This window comes from Bubalus bubalis, chromosome 21, assembly GCF_019923935.1.
Source record: "Bubalus bubalis isolate 160015118507 breed Murrah chromosome 21, NDDB_SH_1, whole genome shotgun sequence".
Taxonomy (NCBI): domain Eukaryota; kingdom Metazoa; phylum Chordata; class Mammalia; order Artiodactyla; family Bovidae; genus Bubalus; species Bubalus bubalis.
The window spans coordinates 48,402,582-48,423,109 of record NC_059177.1 but is presented as its reverse complement, the minus strand read 5'-3'; the positions used below and the strand labels follow the sequence as shown (position 1 = coordinate 48,423,109).

Here is a 20,528-nt window from a genome sequence, read left to right as displayed (position 1 = left end):
TTCCCAGCAAAAAACTGGACGGTTTTCCGAGGACAAGCAAATAGATTGTGTTATTGGTAAAAATGCAAGGTGGGGATAAGCCCCCAAAGTCCTGGCTGAGCCCAGGCTTCCACACCCGCTGCAGTGCACTCCTTATCTCCATGTGGGCCACGCACCCCTCCCCATGCATGGCTCCAAGCAGCATGTTTCATCCAGGTCTGGCCCCATTAGTGTCTCCAGTTCCACAACTGTATCCCAGCACCCCAACACAGGGACAGGCTAGGTCAGTGATAAAGATATAAAAGTGGGGCGCTCCCAGCGAGAGATTCCTCACCCCATGGTGGGGGTTGCCAGGAAGACCTTGTCAGAGGTAGCATCTGAGAGGGCTGCGGGGGTGGGGTGGGGGGCGGTCCAAGCCTGCAGGCTGGGGAAAGGCATTTGCGGAGGACATAGCCCCGGATCTACGGGGGCCGTGACCCAGGTCCGCTCTCCCGTTCCTTCAGCTGGGGCCCCCAACATCGCCCACTTCACGGATCCCCTCGTGGAAGCCACCATCATGGTGTACTCCACCATCACCTCCCAGCTGCTGCCCACCCCGGCCAAGTCCCACTACACCTTCAACCTGCGGGACCTCTCCAAGGTCTTCCAGGGAATGCTCATGGCCGACCCAGCCAAGGTCGAGGTGAGGACTGGTGGGCCCCCTCCCCAGTGTCCAGTAGCGAGTTCCCACACTGCCCTCATGGTCCTCCCAGGACCCCAGTTTTAGGCCTTCCTGATCAACTCAGCTTTGATCTGGTCAGGCCCTGGGGCTGGGGGAAGAACTTGGCATCAGCAGGTGCCAAGCCCCCAGGAGCTTCATGCAGCTGAGTCCCATCTTGCTGGTGAAATTCATGCCTAGGATAGTGGCTGTGATGGGACCACACAAAAGCAGGAGCCAGGCCCTGGCAAGGCCTGCTGGGTTCCTGATGGCAGCCCAGGGTATGAGAAAACTGGGGGCAGAGTCCACGGGGTGCCTTCTAGGAACCGAAGGTGCCAGGGGGAAGGAGCAGGAGTGTAGCAGGGAGCAGTGTCAAGGGTGCTGGGTGCCTGTGCAGCTCCGTGGCTGCAGCAGGAGAGAGTCCTGGAAGTGATGGGAGCCTGGGGTGGGGAGGGCGCAGATTTGCACTTTGGAATGGGGGATGGATGGGCCAGTGTGTGTGGGCCCAGTGTCTAAGGGACAGGGTGAACAGGACAGACACTAGCCATAGCCCTCCAAGCTCCAGGCAAAGGGGTCGAGGGAAGAGCCTGGGGGCTTCCTGAGGCCAGTCCCATCACCCAGGGAGAGGCGGAAAAGTCAGCACGGAGGTGGCTGCAGGATGTGGACAGTGTCAGAGGGGGCTTGGGGGTCAAATGAGGGGTTAGATATGGGGTGTCAGGAAGGTTTAAGGAGTCAGGCATCCCTCCCAGGCTCTGGGTTTGGGGAGCTGTGGGGACTCTGAAAACTGTGCTAAGTCACTTCAATCATGCCTGACTCTTTGTGACCCCATGGACTATAACCTGCCAGGCTCTTCTGTCCAAGGGATTCTCCAGGCAAGAATACTGGAGCAGGTTGCCATTTCTTTCTTTCTCTGGGGGATCTTCCTGAGCCAAGGATCAAACTTGAGTCTCTATGTCTCCTATATTGGCAGGCGTGTTCTTTAACACTAGTACCACCTGGGAAGCCTGGGGTGAGGGGGGACCCTGAAGCTAAAGGAGCTGGGTGCCCAGCTGGCACAGCTGGGCCTGAAGCTGGGGGTGGCGGTGGAGAGGCCAGGGCAACAGTGTGTGGACTGCATCCTCTGTGGGTCAGCAGACACTCAGGGTCCTGGCGGTCCCGGTGGGAGAGCCAGGCCCAGGTCAGGGCCCCTGGTGTGTTGAGAGGTGGCTGAGGGTGGGCACTGACGCCAGGGTGGCCGCAGGACAAGGTGCAGCTGCTCCGCCTGTGGTACCACGAGAACTGCCGTGTGTTCCGCGACCGCCTGGTGAACGACGAGGACCGTGGCTGGTTCGACAAGCTCCTGGAGAGCCACATGGATGAGTGGGAGGTGGGCTTTGAAGAGGTCTGCCCCTTCCAGCCCATCCTCTACGGCGACTTCATGTCGCCAGGCTCTGACGTCAAGTCCTACGAGCTCATCACCAATGAGAGGAAGGTGAGGGTCCTGCTGGGGCCCTAGCCCTGGGACCCTGGCCCTCTGTGGTTGCTGCTAAGAGACCAGCACCCTCTGACCAAAGGGTTGGACACTGGTCTGGAAGGCTAGCTTGGAGACTTCAGCAGTTACCTCTCTGAGTCCCCGTCTCCTCACTTGTCAAATAGATGCAGGAGGCCCCGCTTGGCCCTTTCCTGAGGGCAAGCCTATGGTTCAGCTGAGACCGGCTCCATAACTGGGGACACACTAAGCCCGTTTGATGGGCTGTCATCCACCCACAGAGCTGCAGCAGGGCCCCTGGGGCCACGAGTCTTGAGTCAAGACCCCAGGGTGGCAGGAAGAAACTGGAGTGGGTGGGGCTCCTGGTGGTTTCTCCCCACAGAGATCCTCTCTAGTTCTCAGTAGCTCTCGTGGGGCCCCAGGTTGGTACATCCTGGGGAGCCCTGGAGGCAGCAGGCAGCTCTCTGACCCCACCCTCAGGCCTCGGTGTGTCGGATAGGTCATGCCTCATTCACCCGGCATCTGAAGGCCCACCATCCGTCCACGCCAGAGGAGCACAGGGAAGGGGGGGGATATGCTCCCTATCGGGGGTGACAGGGCACACAGGGACAGGAGGAGGACCCAGCTGTTCTCATTCCCTGCACCGCCCCCCCAGATGATGCAGGTGATCGAGGAGTACATGGACGACTACAACCAGATCAACACAGCCAAGCTGAGACTGGTGCTCTTCATGGACGCCATGAGTCATGTCTGCCGCATCAGCCGCACCCTGCGCCAGGCACTGGGCAACGCACTCCTCCTGGGCGTGGGCGGCAGTGGCCGCAGCTCCCTCACAAGACTGGCCTCGCACATGTGAGGGCCCCCAGGCATGGTGGGCAGTGGGTGGCTTGGGGCAGACTCATATCCATCCCTGTTCTTCCTCATGTTCCGCACTGGGGCAGACCCACTTGGCCCACGGGCTTCTAGAAGGCCTGGGCTCCAAGGAGAGGCAGCAGCAGGGCCCTGTGATGCTGCGGGGAAGGCAGCCCTCCAGGAGGGGTTCCTGGAGGAGGTGGCCATGGGCCTTCTCTCTGAATCAGAGCTTGGCAGATGGAAGGGAAGGGCATTCCAGGCCGAGGGAGCAGCCTCAGCAAAGGCCTGGAGGCCAGAGAGCAGGTTGAGGGCCAAGGAGTCAGCAAGTCTGCCCAGGACGATAGCAGATGGCTCAGGTGAAGCCTTGAACTCTCTACCCAAACACTTGTCTCCAGGGCCGAGTACGAGTGCTTCCAGATTGAGCTGTCTAAGAACTACGGCATGACAGAGTGGCGTGATGATGTCAAGAAGGTCTTGCTCAAGGCTGGCTTGCACAACCTGCCCATCACCTTCCTGTTCTCAGATACCCAGGTGCCACCACATGGGCAGTGGGCAGGGTCTGGGGTGAGTGGGATACCACTCACCCCAGCATGCCATCCAGAATTGTGGTCAGTCCTTTGAGTCCAGGTCCCTGTTAGTGGGGGTGGATCTTGGGAGGAATGGCTGGAAGAGGGGCAGGGGGTCAAACCCAGCCTGTCAGAATCGGGAGGTAGGCATAGATCATGGTTATCCCCAGAGGTAAAGAAGGCCCCTGGCGCCATGGCTGACCACAGGCAGAACCACACTCACTGGTCAATGGCTTCTGACCTCAAAGACCACAGGACTGGCGCCTACAGTGCTGGGCCCATGGCGTCCTTCCTGGGGCTACTCCATCTGGAGCTCCCTAGGTGTGAAGCCTCTTCCAGGGCTGAGAAGAGGAGAGGTTGTGGGTCCGGGGCCTCAAGACAGACAGGGCAGCACTTCAACCTGACTGGCATTTGGGGTTGGGCCGAAACTGAAGCCCCAGAAGGCTCCCAGCCAGCCCTGCTCTTCTCTTTGGGGCTCCCCTTACGTAGTCAGGCGAGAGAGGGTGCCTTCTGGCACTGGCCAGGCCCTGGCCATATGAGATAGGAAAGGACCTGTTTCTGCCTGTGGCCTGGTTTTCTCCAGTGGATTAACTGTGAGATGTGAAGAGGCCCAGCAAGAGAGGAGGAAGACACTGCATGTCCTACCCAGGACCCAGGCCTTTCCATAGCCAAGCACCGATGTTCAGAGTCTCTGCTGCAGGGTGGGTCTGGGTGTGAGTCCTCAACCATGACTTGGGAGGTCACCTGTGTAACCCTGGGCTTCTCTGAGCCTAGTGGCACTGTCCATGGAAGGGGTCTGCTGCTAAGGTTCAGGGAGACCAGGGTCGTGGAGCCCAACACCCCAGGGCCATCATCAAGGTTCATTTCCTCCACCCCGCTCTCCCCCAGATCAAGAATGAGTCCTTCCTGGAGGACATTAACAATGTCCTGAACTCGGGCGACATTCCCAACCTCTACAACATGGATGAGCAAGACCAGATCATGAACACCATGCGGCCGTACATCCAGGAGCAGGGCCTGCAGCCCACCAAGGCCAACCTCATGGCCGCCTACACTGGGCGTGTGCGCAGCAGCATCCACATGGTGCTGTGCATGAGGTTCGGGAGGCCTCGCAGCCTCACGGAATGGTGGTTGGGGTGGGGGAGCACCCGGGCCCACCACGCGGGGGAGTGGCCTGGGCCTGCCCGCCACGCCATTGGGCCCAGGCTGCTCTGCTCCTGTGTCCTGGCTCACACACCGCAGGGCTATCAAATGACCCTGGGTCCTGGGTTCCTGGGGGGTTGAGGGGGTGTCAGTGTCTCAGGGCCTCATTCAAGCCCCCACCCCCAGCCCCATTGGAGAGGTCTTCCGAGCTCGCCTGAGACAGTTCCCCTCCCTGGTCAACTGCTGTACCATTGACTGGTTTAATGAGTGGCCGGCAGAGGCCCTGGAGTCTGTGGCCATCATGTTCCTGAATGAGATCCCAGAGCTGGACGCCACCCCCAAAGTAATTGAAGGACTGGTAGGTATCTTGGTGAGGAGAAAGCCCGTGTGAGGAGAGACTGAGTAGATTTGGGCTTGGGGTCACCAAGGTCTGGGTGAGAGTCCCAGGTGCACCACTTATGGGAAGTCTCTAGGCAGCCAGCTTTACCTGTCTAAGCCTCAGTTTCCTCATCTGTATAATAGGAAGATCACAAAGTGGTCATGGTGATGTAGGAGGCTGGACACACAGTTTCACATTCACCATTATCTTATTCCCGGAGGGTTCCATAGCAGCTTCTCTGAAGAGCCCCCTGATACAACCCAGAGACCACAGATGGGTGGGAGGGCTAGACATGTCTAGCCCAACCTAAGAAAGTGACGGTCACCTGAGGGCCAAGAGCTCAGATGAGCCCATTGCTGTTCAGCCATGCTGAGGCCTTGGGCCCTCCCTTCCCCAGCTACAGCCTCCAAGAGGGGCCCCACCTTAGGGCTTTCTGAGCGAGGCAGGTCATAGGGGCTGTGACAAAGACTCTGGGCCAAGAGCCGGGATACCTTTAGGCCCAAATTCAAAGTGAACTCTGCCCTTTACAACTGTGTGAACTTGAAAATGCCTATCGACTTCTCTGAGTCATGGGATTTTTGTCTACAGAGTAGGTGATCTTTAGCTGGAGATCACCTCCTGTGAGAGTGAGTGTGAGGGGCACCTGACTCCCTCCCCACGCCCGGGCATCAGTGGCTTCAAGGGCACCCTGGTGTCCCATCTCTACCAGACTGGCATTCTCGATCTCTTTCCCCACAGATTCAGGTCTGCGTGTATATCCACCAGTCGGTGGCCAAGAAGTGTGTCGAGTATCTGGCCGAGCTGGCCCGCCACAACTATGTGACCCCCAAGAGCTACCTGGAGCTGCTCAATATCTTCTCCATCCTTGTCGGGCAGAAGAAACAGGAGCTGAAAACCGCTAAGAACCGCATGAAGAGTGGCCTCGACAAGGTGGGGCCAGGGGTGGGGGCCTCGTGGGCAACCGCCGGCTGCATGTGATTCTGCCCATTCTGTCTCCGCCCTGACTCCACATGACCCCTGTCAGTTGGCAGCCCACAGTGTTTAGATGGGTAGCCTCTTCCCTCACTGAAGACGGCGGGCCAAGGGCAAGACCAAAGCAGGTCACTGCAAATACTTTTAGTGGACTGCTCCCTTCCTCTGGGGCCCCCTGGGCAACCTGGGGGCCCCTGAAGCAGCCAGCCACAGCCTCTCGCTTGTGAATGAATGAGGGCAGCCCTGCAGGGCCCTCTCCCTTGTTCCCCTCCAGGCCTCGCTCCCTGGTCCCTATCACACCTGATTTCCTCTCCGTGCCCCCCCAACCCCTCAGCTGCTGCGCACCGCAGAGGACGTGGCCAAGATGCAGGAGGAGCTGGAGATTATGCGCCCCCTGCTGGAGGAGGCTGCCAGGGACACCACGCTCACCATGGAGCAGATCAAGGTCGGGGGTGCTCCTGGGCTCCCTCCCTGATGGCTGAGCACGTCTGAGGAGGCTCAGCATCCCCACGCAGCCATGAGATCCCTAGTGGCCCGGACTCTCGGTGCCCAGATCCCTCATTCAGTCATGTGATCCCTCAACAAATGCTTGCTCGGAACCTATTCTATGCCGGGCACTGCCCTGGGCAGGAGATAGGGTGATGAGCACGACAGACAAATCCAAACCCAAGAGTCACAGCACACGTTGCTGTGAGCAGGAGGGACAACCCAAGAGTCACAGCACACGTTGCTGTGAGCAGGAGGGACGCCGCAAGCAGTGGTGTGGAGTCTGCCTGAGTCTCCCTCTGAGACCCTCTGAGTCTGCACGAGGGCCCGCGTTTAAAGGCTAGTCCTCCGATGGTGAAGAATCTGCCCGCCGTGTGGGAGACCCTGGTTCTGATCCCTGGGTCAGGAAGATCCCCTGGAGAAGGGAATGGCAACCCACTCCAGGATTCTTACCTGAAGAATTCCATGGACTCCCAGAGGAGCCTGGGAGGCTATAGTCCATGGGGGTCACTAAGAGTTGAACACAACTGAGTGACTCACACACACACACACACACATACACACATCTCACAGTAGCCTCCGCAGATTCGCATATTCACGATGGCAGCTTTCTGGAAGAAACAATCATGTCCTGCTCTGCAAAGGCAGGGGTACTGGAAATTTTTCCAGCAGATGGAAAGAAAATGGCTTGTGGGAGGGGAGCATCTTTCTCTGTCTTGTATGGAGGTGCCCTGGGGGTTTTGGGGGGCCTGCCCCAGGGGCAGTTATGCTCAAGCGCGTAAAGCCCAGAGCCCCATGCCAGGCCCACGATGAGCACTCAGGATTGGAAGGGGCTGCTAGCATTCCCAGATCTCCACAGGCTGTCACAGCCGAGAGGGTCCTTGGAGAATGGGGCATCTCAACCCTCATTCCCTTCCATCTGGGGAGACTGAGACACTGAGAGGAGAAAAGGGAGGAGGGCGCATGGGTCCCTGACTGGCCACCCGTGGGGCCTTGCTACCTCTGGTCCCTAGGTGGACACAGCCATTGCTGAGGAGACCCGGAATTCAGTGCAAGCAGAGGAGATCAAGGCCAATGAGAAGGCCAGGAAGGCACAAGCTATCGCTGATGATGCCCAGAAGGACCTGGATGAAGCTCTGCCAGCCCTGGACGCAGCCCTGGCCAGCTTGCGCAACCTCAACAAGAACGATGTGACTGAGGTGGGTGGCTTGGCCCCTTCTGGGTATCTCTCCTGATGCCTCCTTGGGTTCTGGCCCATAGGCTTTCCTTCTAACATCTCGTGAGCGTCATCTGTCGAGAGGTGAGGGCAGAACTAGAGCTTGAACCCAGCTGCCTGCCCTTACCTCCTTGTATCAGCCCCGAGGACCCAGGCAGGTGCCTGAGGAAGGCTCTGTGCCCTGAGAAATGACTGTGTAAGGCCTTTTGGCCAGGCCTGGGTACATGGGGGAGCAGTAGTCACCACGGGCTAAGACAGACCTCTGGGGGTCGCCGGGCATACCCGTGGTCTGTAGCGGTAGGGACTCAGTTGGTGGGACCCACCCTGTCTGGAAGCTGTCCCTGCCTGGGGGTGCCCACTATGAGGGACCTCCCCCTTCCCGACTCTTGGCCTGGCCCCCAGGTGCGTGCCATGCAGCGGCCACCGCCAGGCGTGAAGCTGGTCATCGAAGCTGTGTGCATCATGAAGGGCATCAAGCCCAAGAAGGTCCCAGGAGAGAAGCCTGGCTCCAAGGTGGATGACTACTGGGAGCCAGGCAAGGGGCTGCTGCAGGACCCCGGCCGCTTCCTGGAGAGCCTCTTCAAGTTTGACAAGGTGCGCGTGCCAGGCACCCGGCCAGCTGGGCACAGAGGCAGGGGGAAGGAACTGTCCCCTCCCCCACAGAGCTGGGCCCTCCATCCCATCTCCCTCTGCCTGCAACACACATAGCCCTGTGGTCACAGAGCAGAGGGGACCAGACCCTGGCCCAGAGGAGCTCTCCAGCTAGGGGGCAGGGGGCAACAGACCCAGTAGCAGATGGATATTGATGAACCAGGACCTGGGAAGGCCCCAGTGCCCACGGGACCTTAATCACCCACAGTCACTCCAAGGCTCTGCCACCCACAGAGTCTCTCTCCTGTCGTTTTCTCCCTACAACCCCTGTGGCCCTGGCCAAGACCTTCCCTGGCTGCTCAACTGTCACCTCTCCCTCGGTCTCAGCACCTGAGATTTAACACCTATCTCTGCATTTCTATCTCTTCCTGTCTATCTGGGGCTCTCAGTATCCATGGGCATGTGCTCTCATGGGATGGAGCCTACAGCCCTCTTGGAGGTTTCTCTCCAGCCCACATGGGCCACCCACCACCACCATGTGTCAGGGCTGAAGCCCTGGGCACATCCTAAGGAGGGTAGAGACAATGGCCCATCTCAGTGACAGCTGGACTCCATACGGAGCTCCCCATCCCTCCAATTATGCCAAATCAGGAGGCTCGTGGCCAGCGCTCAGGCTCCCTTGGTCCCAAGCTCTGACCTCTAGGAGCTCAGGAACAGTACAGATTCCTGGGTTCATCCTAAACTACAGACCTGTATTCTCCTAGCACAGGTCAAGAGCCCTGAAGGAGTGATGCGCTCTGGGAGTGGGGATTTTTGCACTTGAACACATGCCTGGTTGGACCTTAGAACCACTCACTCATCTCCACATCGGCCAGGAAGCAGCCCTAGTCTCTAAATGGGTTTTAAACAGGGCCTGTGTGTTATCAGATCCTGAGGAGGAAAAAATCTCTGATTGTATTCTTTGAAATCCTGGGACACAGAAGTTCCTCTTCTTTCCAGCCTTTCTGGGTCATGTTTATTCCCTAGCCTGCCCAGGGCATAGAGGCAAGAGCAGGGTGTACCCCCACCCGCCAGAGTCCTCTCCGTCCTCCCTGGGAAGCGGCCCCAAGCCCGTGGTTCCCATCCCCAGGACAACATTGGGGAGGCGGTGATCAAAGCCATCCAGCCATACATCGACAATGAGGAGTTCCAGCCGGCCGCCATCGCCAAGGTGTCCAAGGCCTGCACCTCCATCTGCCAGTGGGTGCGCGCCATGCACAAGTACCACTTTGTGGCCAAGGCCGTGGAGCCCAAGCGGGTGAGCGCTGGGTAGGCCTGGGGCCAGGGACGGGGGCCTGGGCTCCCCCGGGGGCACCGGCAAAGCTGGCCCTGTTTCCTCTGCCTGCAGCAAGCCTTGCGGGAGGCCCAGGACGACCTGGAGGTGACACAGAGGATCCTGGAGGAGGCGAAGCAGCGCCTGCACGAGGTGGAGGACGGCATTGCCACGATGCAGGCCAAGTACCGCGAGTGCATCGCCAAGAAGGAGGAGCTGGAGCTGAACTGTGAGCAGTGTGAGCAGCGGCTGGGCCGTGCTGACAAGGTGCGCGCCCCTCTGGGGAGGGCCCGCGGGCACGGCCTGCCCCCCATGGGCTGGAGGGGCCTGAGAAGTAGAGGGGGTGGTCCTGGGGTGGCTGTCCCTTCCTTCTCCCCAGCTACCTTGGTCGGGGGGACTGCACCAGGCAGGGACATCCAGGGCCAGCCTCCCCACAGACTGTCCCTGCAGCTCATCAACGGGCTGTCAGACGAGCGGGTGCGCTGGCAGGAGACGGTGGAGAGCCTGGAACACATGCTTGACAGCATCTTCGGGGACGTGCTGGTGGCCGCCGGCTTTGTGGCCTACCTGGGCCCCTTCACGGTGAGGACCGCCCCAGCCCCGCCGTGAGGCCTCACTTCCATAACTGGTGGCCTGAGGGTGGCTCTTCTCTCACACACTCATTCAACAAACATTTTTTTTAGACGTCCTGTCTGAGCCAGGTGCCGTTCTGGGTACTGGGGAAATGGCAGCTCCCAAAACAGCCAGAAATCCTGCCTTGCGGGGCTGGCATTTCTAGACAGAAGGCTGAGCTCGTACTTTTGGGCTTGCTGTGCACCTCTCCCTCAGTCCTCACCGCTGCCCCGACGGGCGGGCGCTGTTGCCATCCCCCCGGTTTCCCTGGGAAGGGGCCGAGAGGTGGGGAGGCTGAGGATGTTCCCCACGGTGGGGCTAGGGCTCAGGCCTCCAGCTCTGTGCAGACCCCTCTGTGCAGCTGCGAGCACTGGATGCAGGGGAAGTGGGAGGGCATCGCGGCTGTCTCGGTGGGGTAGCTCAGAGTCTGGTGTCTCTTCAGGGCCAGTACCGCACGGTGCTCTATGACAGCTGGGTCAAGCAGCTCGTGGCCCACCACGTCCCACACACCGCCGAGCCCACGCTGATCGGGACACTGGGGAACCCTGTGAAGATCCGCTCCTGGCAGGTGCCCACCCTAGGGGGCTGGAGCAACTGGGCTGGGCCCGCCTGCCTCCCACCCTCTGTCCTGGGTCTGCTTAGAGATGCCTTCCCTGAACCTGCCTGGGGCCGGTCAGAGGCTGGTGGGCAGGAGAGGAGAAAGCTGAGTGGCACAGGTGCTGGCTGACTGCAGGCAGAGAGGTCAAAGGGTGCTTGTGAGAGTTGGGCGGGGTAGGAGAGCAGTGTCCAGAACGCGGGGTTAAGAGATTGTGTCTGAGCTATAGACCCCAGAGGACAGGTAGAGTTGACACAGGGAGAGAACCAAGAGGCAGTAGGCACAGGCCGAGTGTGGACACAGGCTGGGAGGGCCAGTGGGCTCCAATGGCTCTGTGAAGATGGTCTGACTGAGCTAGGACTCAATAGGCAAAGAAACAAGAGGCCCAGCGAAGGAGGGTGTCAGGAGTCAGCCCATAGCCGGGAGGCAGGTCCTGAGGGCTGAGACCTCGTGCACTGCCCTCCACCCTCAAGAGGATGCAGTAAGGGAAAGGGGACACAGCTGGAGCACAAGGTTGGGGGTAGATGCTACCCCACCGGGCCTGCTTGTGTGAGCCTCCCCCCTACCTAGCCTGGTCCCCCACAGATCGCTGGCCTCCCCAACGACACCCTGTCAGTGGAGAATGGGGTCATCAACCAGTTCTCCCAGCGCTGGACCCACTTCATTGACCCTCAGGGCCAGGCCAACAAATGGATCAAAAACATGGTGAGTCTACTCCTGCCACCACCCCACCCAGCAGGCCTTAGTAGGTGCATGGGGAGTAGCTGAGCCTCAGGCCAGCTCTCGGCCCACACAGACCCTTCCCTGCTCCCTCCACTCCATGCCCCCAGGAGAAGGACAACGGGCTGGATGTGTTCAAGCTGAGCGACCGCGACTTCCTGCGCAGCATGGAGAATGCCATCCGCTTTGGCAAGCCCTGCCTCCTGGAGAATGTGGGTGAGGAGCTGGATCCCGCCCTGGAGCCCGTGCTGCTCAAGCAGGTGGGCCTGCGGGTGTGGGGGCGGCCCAGACACGGCCGAGGGCAGCCCCCTCCCCCTGCCTCACTGGTGGGACCCCAGGCCACAGCGCTCACCCATCCCACCCACTGCAGACCTACAAGCAGCAGGGGAACACGGTGCTAAAGCTGGGGGACACGGTGATCCCCTACCACGAGGACTTCAAGATGTACATCACCACCAAGCTGCCCAACCCCCACTACACACCCGAGATCTCCACCAAACTCACCCTCATCAACTTCACCCTGTCACCCAGGTAAGCCCCTGGCCCCCAGCCCCCCGAGGATCAGCTCTGCCTGGGCCTGCCTGGCTGCCCCTCTCCCACCCCTAGGCTGAGACTCAGGGATGTTCCCCCTCGGAGACCCCGCCAGCTTCCTCGCAAGCTGTCTGCATTTCAGGTCATTCCAGCCCTTCCACCAATGCCCCTTACTTCCACTGTTCCCACCTAAGAACCAATGCTCCCCACTTCCCCCAGTTCATCCTGATCCTGGGTCTGGAGCCCCTCTCCCAGCCTCCCTGGGCAGCACTAGCCCACCTCATCCGGATGCCCTTTCCCCACAGCCCTCGCTGGGCCCTTGTGCGCTCACCCCAGCGCTGTCCTGGAGGCCCGAGGGAGGCATACTCTGACTCCCTGCACCCAAGCCCTGTTTCTTGCCCTTGCTGCCCTACACCCAGGCACTGCAGCTTGTGCCAGCCACCCGCACAGAGTGCTGAGGCCTCCCTGACAGTGGCCACTGTGAACCTCTCCACGGATCAGGGGGTGAAAATTCCCTTAAGGCCTGGTCCTCCCCATCACCCATAGCCTCCTCCTGCTGAAAGGGAGTTTCTCAGAGACCCCAGCAGCTCCCGCATTCAACTGCCTGACCCCTCCTGGGATTCCAGGCTCCCACCTGAGGTCTCACTGAGAACTGATCACTTTGAATCCAGGCTCTGCCTTAGCCCTGCAGCCTGAGGCTGAGGTCAGACCTCCCAGGCTGACACCAGCAGAGATGCTGGGCTCTTTGGAGCCCCAGGAGCACAGGTAGGCAGGTAAGCAGGCTCGAGGCTGGCCCTCCAGGGCTCACCAGGTGCTACAGACATAATGTCTCCTGCTCCTGGCAGCGGCCTAGAGGACCAGCTGCTGGGCCAGGTTGTGGCTGAGGAGCGGCCCGACCTGGAGGAAGCCAAGAACCAGCTGATTGTCAGTAACGCCAAGATGCACCAGGAGCTGAAGGACATTGAAGACCAGATCCTGTACCGCCTCAGCTCCTCCGAGGGCAACCCCGTGGATGACATGGAGCTCATCAAGGTGCTGGAGGCTTCCAAGATGAAGGCTGCCGAGATCCAGGTCCACAACTGCCCGCGCACCCCTGCCCGCCTCTCCCCGCCTGCCCCAGGCCTGCCCACATCACCACCCTCTTCTGCCTACCTGACAAGCAGCCTCCTACTGCACCCCCAGGCCAAGGTCAGGATTGCAGAACAGACAGAGAAGGACATTGACCTCACACGCATGGAGTACGTTCCTGTGGCCGTCCGCACCCAGATCCTCTTCTTCTGCGTGTCCGACCTGGCCAACGTGGACCCCATGTACCAGTACTCCCTTGAGTGGTTTCTCAACATCTTCCTCTCGGGCATCGCCAACTCAGAGAGGGCAGGTAACCCCGGCACAGATGCACATGTTGACCCAAACAACCAGGCTCCACCCTGGCACAGAGGTGACACACCTGGATGCATTTCCACAGCAGGCACACACGTAGATGCACACCCAGGTTCACTGGTACACACCTTCATCAGACTCACCCTACATATGAATACATACCCCACTCGTGGCCTCCTCGGAGCAAATGCCCCAAGGGGGTGTGCCCCAGACTGCTCCTTTGGCTGCTGGGGAGACTGGCTGGGCTGGGCTGTGCCCCAGGGGTCTTTCTTCTCTGCCTCCCACCCTGTCCCCACACTGCCATCCCCCTCTGCCCTGCAGACAACCTGAAGAAGCGCATTGCCAACATCAACCACTACCTGACCTACAACCTCTACAGCAATGTCTGCCGCAGCCTCTTCGAGAAGCACAAGCTGATGTTCGCCTTCCTGCTGTGTGCCCGCATCATGATGAACCAGGGCAAGATCAACCAGGTGCGTGGCAGAGAGGGAGCTACGGCCCGGTCAAGGACAGATGGCCTGAGGGGTTGCCCTGTTGCCAAGCTGACAGAACAGGGTGGAAGGACAGGGCATATCAGGCAGGAGGGCACAGCAAGGGCAGATGGGCAGAGGCCTCCGGAAACATCAGGCAGGAGGGCACAGCAAGGGCAGGTGGGCAGAGGCCTCTGGAAACATCAGGCAGGAGGGCACAGCAAGGACAGATGGGCAGAGGCCTCCGGAAACATCAGGCAGGAGGGCACAGCAAGGGCAGATGGTCAGAGGCCTCCGGAAACAGTTATTTGCGTGAAACCCCAGGAGGCCCAGGTTAACTGTGACCCAGCAGGCCCTGTGCACAGGCCTTCTCAGCACCTTGAGATTACTAGTGAGCAGAGACCGTCCTGAGCCTCCCAGCTCACGGTCTCATGAGTGCCAGGGATTTCGTGGTGCGTTGGGAAGCATTGAGAGTGACCTCATCCACTGCTTGAGCCCTCACTGTATGCTGGGTGCTGGGCTCACAACAACCCTCCGACCTACCCCTGTGAAACCCCTGGGAAGCAGAGTCCTGATTCTTCCTACTTTCCAAATGAGGAAACAGAGGCTCAGAGAGGTCAAATCTTTTGCCTCAGGTCACACAGCCAGGGAAAGGGAAAGAGGTAACACTAACCCAGACCTGTAGGACTACCACCCGAGTTTTCTGGCTGAGGATGGTAGAGGAGGCTTTGCTGGGTGGGGCGCCAGACCCACAGCTCAGGGCCTGGGCGCTCGCCTCCTCTGTCCCTTGCCAGAACGAGTGGTGCTACCTCCTGTCTGGAGGCTCCGTCTCAGTCCTGAGTGAGAACCCTGCCCCAGACTGGCTGACAGACCGGGCCTGGAGAGACATCCAGGCGCTCTCCAACCTGCCGGCCTTCTCCTCCTTCGCCCATGATTTTGTGAAGCACCTGCCGGAATTCCGGGCCATCTTTGACAGCCACGAGCCCCACCGGTGAGCTGGGGCCTGGGGCACAGCAGGGTGGGTGCATCCAGGGAGTGAGACCCAGATACAGGCTTGCCCTGGGCCTTCTCTGAGGGGCTGCCCAGGGCTGCCCCGCAGCTGTGACTACACCTCTCCCGTGCCCGCGGCCACACACCCCTGGACACCACATTCTCTGTGCTGTCCAGCCTCCCCCACCAAGCAGAGAGCCTGTGGCCAGTGTCCTACCACAGGTCAGCTCTCAGGGGGATGTGGGCACTGTTGCAGGGAGCCCTTGCCTGGCATCTGGGACCAATACCTGGACCAGTTCCAGAAGCTGCTGGTCCTCCGCTGCCTACGTGGGGACAAGGTGACCAATGCCATGCAGGACTTTGTGGCCGCCAACCTGGAGCCACGCTTCATTGAGCCCCAGGCAAGTGCTGTCAGCCAGCGCCCGGGCTAATCGCCCCCTGGGACCAGGGTCCTGGCTGCACCTGCATGGACCCCTTTGTAGCCTTGGTCAGGCCAGGATCCTTAGCCACCACATGAGGCTCTGAGAGGTTCCAAGTCCCCTCAGGAAGCCCCTTGGGGACCACTCTGGGGGCTCCAGGAGCCCCCTCTCTCGCCCTGGTGGCCTGCCCCTGAGGAGAAGCTCTTGGCGACCCCAGCATCTCTCCGCCCTGCAGACAGCCAACCTGTCACTGGTGTTCAAAGACTCCAACTCCACCACCCCCCTCATCTTCGTGCTGTCGCCGGGCACTGACCCCGCCGCTGACCTCTACAAATTTGCCGAAGAAATGAAGTTCTCCAAGAAGCTCTCTGCCATCTCCCTGGGCCAGGGCCAGGTCAGGGCAAGCGGGTGGTGGAGGAGGAGGGAGCCGGTGGGCTGGGCCAGCGGGTCCCCCATCACTCAGCGCTCCTGCCCCCACAGGGCCCTCGGGCGGAAGCTATGATGCGCAGCTCCATAGAGAGGGGCAAGTGGGTCTTCTTTCAGAACTGCCACTTGGCACCGAGCTGGATGCCAGTGCTGGAGCGCCTCATCGAGCACATCAACCCCGACAAGGTACACCAAGGGGGCACCAGTACCTTCATCCTGGACGGATGACGCTCAACGAGCTAACCCCCAGTGGGCACTCAGCAAGGGACACATGTAACATGTATCAACCAGATTATTCTTCCCAGCAGCCCCTCAAGTCACTGCCACCAAGGCCACCCAGCACAGAGGTGACCCTGGGACTTGCCGAAGCCCATGTTCCTAACCAGTGGTCCGTCCCAGGGGTAGAGTCAGGCCAAGGGTGGCCCAGGATCCTGGGTAGGGGAGAGCCTGGTGCTGGGGTGGCCGCCAGGTATGGGTCTCAGGGCTCACATGCAGCGTGGCCCCCAGGTGCACCGGGACTTCCGCCTGTGGCTCACCAGCCTGCCTAGCAACAAGTTCCCAGTGTCCATCCTACAGAATGGCTCCAAAATGACCATTGAGCCACCACGCGGGGTCAAGGCCAACCTCCTCAAGTCTTACAGCAGCCTCAGCGATGAGTTCCTCAACTCCTGTCACAAGGTGAGACATGCTTGGCGCAGGACCGCCCCACCAACCCCACTCCATTTTCATCCCCACCCTTCATGCCCCTCCTCCCCTCCCCCACCTCCGGCAGGTGATGGAGTTCAAGTGCCTGCTGCTGTCTCTGTGTTTGTTCCACGGGAACGCCCTGGAGCGGCGTAAGTTTGGGCCCCTGGGCTTCAACATCCCCTACGAGTTCACAGACGGGGACCTGCGCATCTGCATCAGCCAGCTCAAGATGTTCCTGGACGAGTATGACCACATCCCCTACAAGGTGGGCTGGGCTCGGGCTGGGGGCGGGGAGCTGGGCGCCTGGGGGCCTGACCCACCCAACCCATTGTTGTTCAGTCGCTCAGTCATGTCTGACTCTTTGCGACTCCTTGGACGCCAGGCCTCCCTGTCCTTCACCATCTCCCAGAGCTTGCTCAAACCCATGTCCGTTGAGTTGGTGATGCCATCCAACCATCTCATCCTCTGTCGTCCCCTTCTCCTCCTGCCCTCAATCCTTCCCAGCATCAGGGTCTTTTCTAATGAGTCAGCTCTTCTCATCAGGTGGCCAAAGTATTGGAGCTTCAGCTTCAGCATCAGTCCTTCCAGTGAATATTCAGGACTGATTTCCTTTAGGATGGACTGGTTGGATCTCCTTGCAGTCCAAGGGACTCTCACGGGTCTTCTCCAACACCACAGCTCAAAACCCACCCCATAGGTCCTCAAGTACACGGCAGGGGAGATCAACTACGGGGGCCGGGTCACTGACGACTGGGACCGCCGCTGCATCATGAACATCCTAGAGGACTTCTACAGCCCCGCGGTGCTCTTCCCGGAGCATAGCTACAGCGCCTCGGGTGTTTACCACCAGATCCAGCCCACCTACGACCTCAACGTGAGCACACAGCTGGGCTGTGCCCAAGGCGGCCTGCCGGGTGGGGGTCCTGGGGTGCCGTGGAGGGTGCTGGGAAATGTGGCCCCTACCAGCCAGTCACTCTTTTTCATTGACTGATCCTTTCCACAAGGATAGCCCTGGAGCTCGCGTTCTGTGGGGAGAGGCCCAGTCCTGCCTCTCAGCCCCTGCCTGAGGGTAATTACTCTTTGAGGCAGGGGGGTGGCTCCTCTGAGGCTGCCAGGCGAGGCAGTGAAGGTCACTAGCCCAGACCACACAGTCAGGGAGGGCTTCAGCTAAGATGTGTGCGGAGCAGCCAGGGTCTAGGTAGAGAACCCCAGCATGTGGGCCAGAAGCATAAAGGGCCTGCAGAGGAGGGGCTGTAACAGGGTTGAGCCGCTGAATGAAGAAGCAAGGAGTGAGACATCAGGGAGAAGTGGGCTGGAAGGGAACAGAGCCCATGGAGTCCCGAGGGTAAGAGGGGGATACGTAAAGGTTGCAACCAGAGATGACGAGTACGGGGTATGCTTGTTTGGAGGGCCGTCCAAGCAAGGCTGGAGGTAGAGCAGGGGAGGGGCTTCAGTCGCAGCCCTCCTCCCCCTGCAGGGCTACCTCTCCTACATCAAGAGCCTTCCACTCAACGACATGCCGGAGATCTTTGGCCTGCATGACAACGCCAATATCACCTTCGCCCAGAATGAGACCTATACCCTGCTTGGCACCATTGTCCAACTACAACCCAAATCCTCCACTGCAGGTGGCCAGAGCCGGGAGGAGGTCAGTGGCAGCAGGGAAGGGGCCCACCCAACGCAGGGCCAGTCTCCTGTCCACCATCCTGCCTGCTCCGCTGAATGAGGGGACTCCTACACGGGCTAATGGGGGCCACCCCTGACCCATTTGTGTCCCTTTGCCCCCACAGATAGTGGAGGACGTGGCCCAAAACATTCTGATCAAGGTGCCCGAGCCTGTCAACTTGCAGTGGGTCATGACCAAGTACCCTGTGCTGTATGAAGAGTCAATGAACACGGTGCTAGCACAGGAGGTCATTCGGTAATCCCCCGCTAGTCCCAGCTCTGAGTCAGCAGGCCCCTGGGCTGTAGAGAAATGATAGCAAAGGCTACCATGGGCCAGGAGCCATGCGAAGTGCTATAAACTCAACCTCTAACTCAGCCATATTATTCCCATTTCACAGATGAGTAAACCAAGGCCCCAGCAGGTTAAGGGATATAAAGTCATATATTTACTAACAGCCAGGGCTGGGATTGGTACTCAGGCCACCCGACCTGGCTTTATGCTCTTAGCCCCTATGTTCTGTCATTGTTTCTCTATGGCCTAGAACTGGGGAGTGCGGATATGGCCACACAGTCCCAGACCACTGCCTTCCTCCTTGCCACTGGCTCTGTAGGTACAATCGGCTGCTACAAGTGATCACACAGTCGCTGAAAGACCTGCTCAAGGCCCTCAAGGGGCTGGTGGTGATGTCCTTAGAGCTGGAGCTGATGGCTGCCAGCCTGTACAACAACTCTGTGCCCGAGCTCTGGAAGGCCAAGGCCTACCCATCGCTTAAGCCACTGTCCTCATGGGTCCTGGACCTGCTGCAGCGCCTGGACTTCCTACAGACCTGGATCTCCGAGGGCATCCCAGCCGTCTTCTGGATCAGCGGCTTCTTCTTCCCCCAGGCTTTCCTGACAGGCACTCTGCAGAACTACGCCCGCAAGTCTGTCATCTCCATCGACACCATCTCCTTCGATTTCAAGGTCTGGATTCAGCCAGGGTCAGGTCAGGTGACAGGCTGGGGGGTGTGGCCCAGGTGGGATGGGCACTGAGGCCACAGCTGGCTGGCACGATCAGGGAACTCCTGAGCCGGGGTCGGGGATCAGGAAGAGACTATAGGCCCCAGGGAAATCCCTAGGGCTGGGGCGCAGGCTATATGCTACCAGCTAAAATAGCCGATGCTGGGGCAGGCAGAGCCCTCAGGACCCAAATCCTACCTCAGATTCTGTGGTTTATATGTGAGAGGCATCTGTGTGCCCACACCAGGTGATGCGCCAGTCAGTGTCAGAGCTCAAGACCAGGCCCAAGGAGGGGTGCTTCATCCACGGACTGTTCCTGGAAGGTGCCCGATGGGACCCTTCGGCCTTCCAGCTGGCTGAGTCTCGGCCCAAGGAGCTGTACACAGAGATGGCTGTTATCTGGCTCCTGCCCACGCCCAACCGCAAGGTCCAAGACCAGGACTTCTACCTGTGCCCCATCTACAAGACGCTGACCCGTGCTGGTATGGACCCAGGGCGGGGGAGCCTACACCACACGGAGGGCCATAGGCAGGGCCCAGGGTTGGGCCAGTTAGGCTGACCCAGGTTAGCTGAACAAGATGGCTGGCAGAGGTCAGTCAGCACTCCTGAGGCCCAGAGCTGGTCCAGCAGCAGGCAGGGTGGTGCCCAGGGGCTGAGCTGAGTCTGTGGGGAGTGGCCCCTGAGCTCACCACCCTCATCTCCCTCAGCAGACCCATGTTGGATCCTGGGAGCCCCAGCCTGCCAATGGAGGTTCCCAGGAGCCAACAGGCCCAGACAGGATGGGTAGGCCCGGGCTGGATCCAGCAGGCAATAAGCAGGGGTATCAACTGTCCCATTCCAGTCCTTAACAGGTTTAGTAACCCAGGGCAGGTCTGAGCCTGGGCCACACTGGCCAGACAGGCTTCCTCTTGGGTCAGGTCCCTTCCTTGTCCCAAGCTCAGTCACCAAGGGACCACCTTCCTTTATACCCTGTTCCTGCCCCAGTTGAGGCAGCGAACTTAACCTCCTCCCCTCTTGCCTGCTCCAGGAACACTATCGACCACCGGCCACTCCACAAACTACGTCATTGCCGTGGAGATCCCCACTGACCAGCCCCAGCGACACTGGATAAAGCGTGGTGTGGCCCTAATCTGTGCCCTGGACTACTAGACCCAGACAAAAGGGCTGGGGCCAATTAAAGTTGCATTTCCTGAGTGGTCCCACTGAGCCTTAGCTCCTTCCACCAGGCCTCTTCTGTAGGGCCCACGGCCAGGGAAGGTGCGGGTGAGAGGCTGCAGTGGCCTCGAGAGAGATGTGCTTGGAAGGGGGAAGCATGGCAGAGCTGGAAGCTTTGACCTGCAACAAGGGAAGAGAGGTGAGCCTTGTGAGGTCCC

General features: G+C 59.9%; 1 protein-coding gene across 1 annotated transcript in view; it reads left to right on the top strand.

Moving 5' to 3' along the window:
• DNAH1 (dynein axonemal heavy chain 1) overlaps positions 1-20,361 on the top strand; it is a 90,478-nt gene extending 70,117 nt beyond the window's left edge. The window contains exons 48-79 of the mRNA XM_044934281.2: positions 483-661; positions 1,917-2,147; positions 2,800-2,996; positions 3,392-3,527; positions 4,451-4,659; positions 4,892-5,063; positions 5,823-6,014; positions 6,391-6,501; positions 7,556-7,741; positions 8,161-8,352; positions 9,479-9,646; positions 9,737-9,928; positions 10,112-10,243; positions 10,716-10,841; positions 11,454-11,573; positions 11,699-11,848; positions 11,959-12,119; positions 12,965-13,190; positions 13,302-13,497; positions 13,821-13,972; positions 14,764-14,960; positions 15,216-15,360; positions 15,614-15,772; positions 15,859-15,990; positions 16,312-16,482; positions 16,577-16,756; positions 17,189-17,365; positions 17,969-18,139; positions 18,282-18,412; positions 18,768-19,119; positions 19,403-19,637; positions 20,183-20,361. Of these exons, the coding sequence (XP_044790216.2) occupies positions 483-661; positions 1,917-2,147; positions 2,800-2,996; positions 3,392-3,527; positions 4,451-4,659; positions 4,892-5,063; positions 5,823-6,014; positions 6,391-6,501; positions 7,556-7,741; positions 8,161-8,352; positions 9,479-9,646; positions 9,737-9,928; positions 10,112-10,243; positions 10,716-10,841; positions 11,454-11,573; positions 11,699-11,848; positions 11,959-12,119; positions 12,965-13,190; positions 13,302-13,497; positions 13,821-13,972; positions 14,764-14,960; positions 15,216-15,360; positions 15,614-15,772; positions 15,859-15,990; positions 16,312-16,482; positions 16,577-16,756; positions 17,189-17,365; positions 17,969-18,139; positions 18,282-18,412; positions 18,768-19,119; positions 19,403-19,637; positions 20,183-20,304 (5,600 nt within the window). The 3' untranslated portion in view covers positions 20,305-20,361. The remainder of the gene's footprint in view (positions 1-482; positions 662-1,916; positions 2,148-2,799; positions 2,997-3,391; positions 3,528-4,450; positions 4,660-4,891; positions 5,064-5,822; positions 6,015-6,390; positions 6,502-7,555; positions 7,742-8,160; positions 8,353-9,478; positions 9,647-9,736; positions 9,929-10,111; positions 10,244-10,715; positions 10,842-11,453; positions 11,574-11,698; positions 11,849-11,958; positions 12,120-12,964; positions 13,191-13,301; positions 13,498-13,820; positions 13,973-14,763; positions 14,961-15,215; positions 15,361-15,613; positions 15,773-15,858; positions 15,991-16,311; positions 16,483-16,576; positions 16,757-17,188; positions 17,366-17,968; positions 18,140-18,281; positions 18,413-18,767; positions 19,120-19,402; positions 19,638-20,182) is intronic.
• Positions 20,362-20,528: the final 167 nt, after the last annotated feature.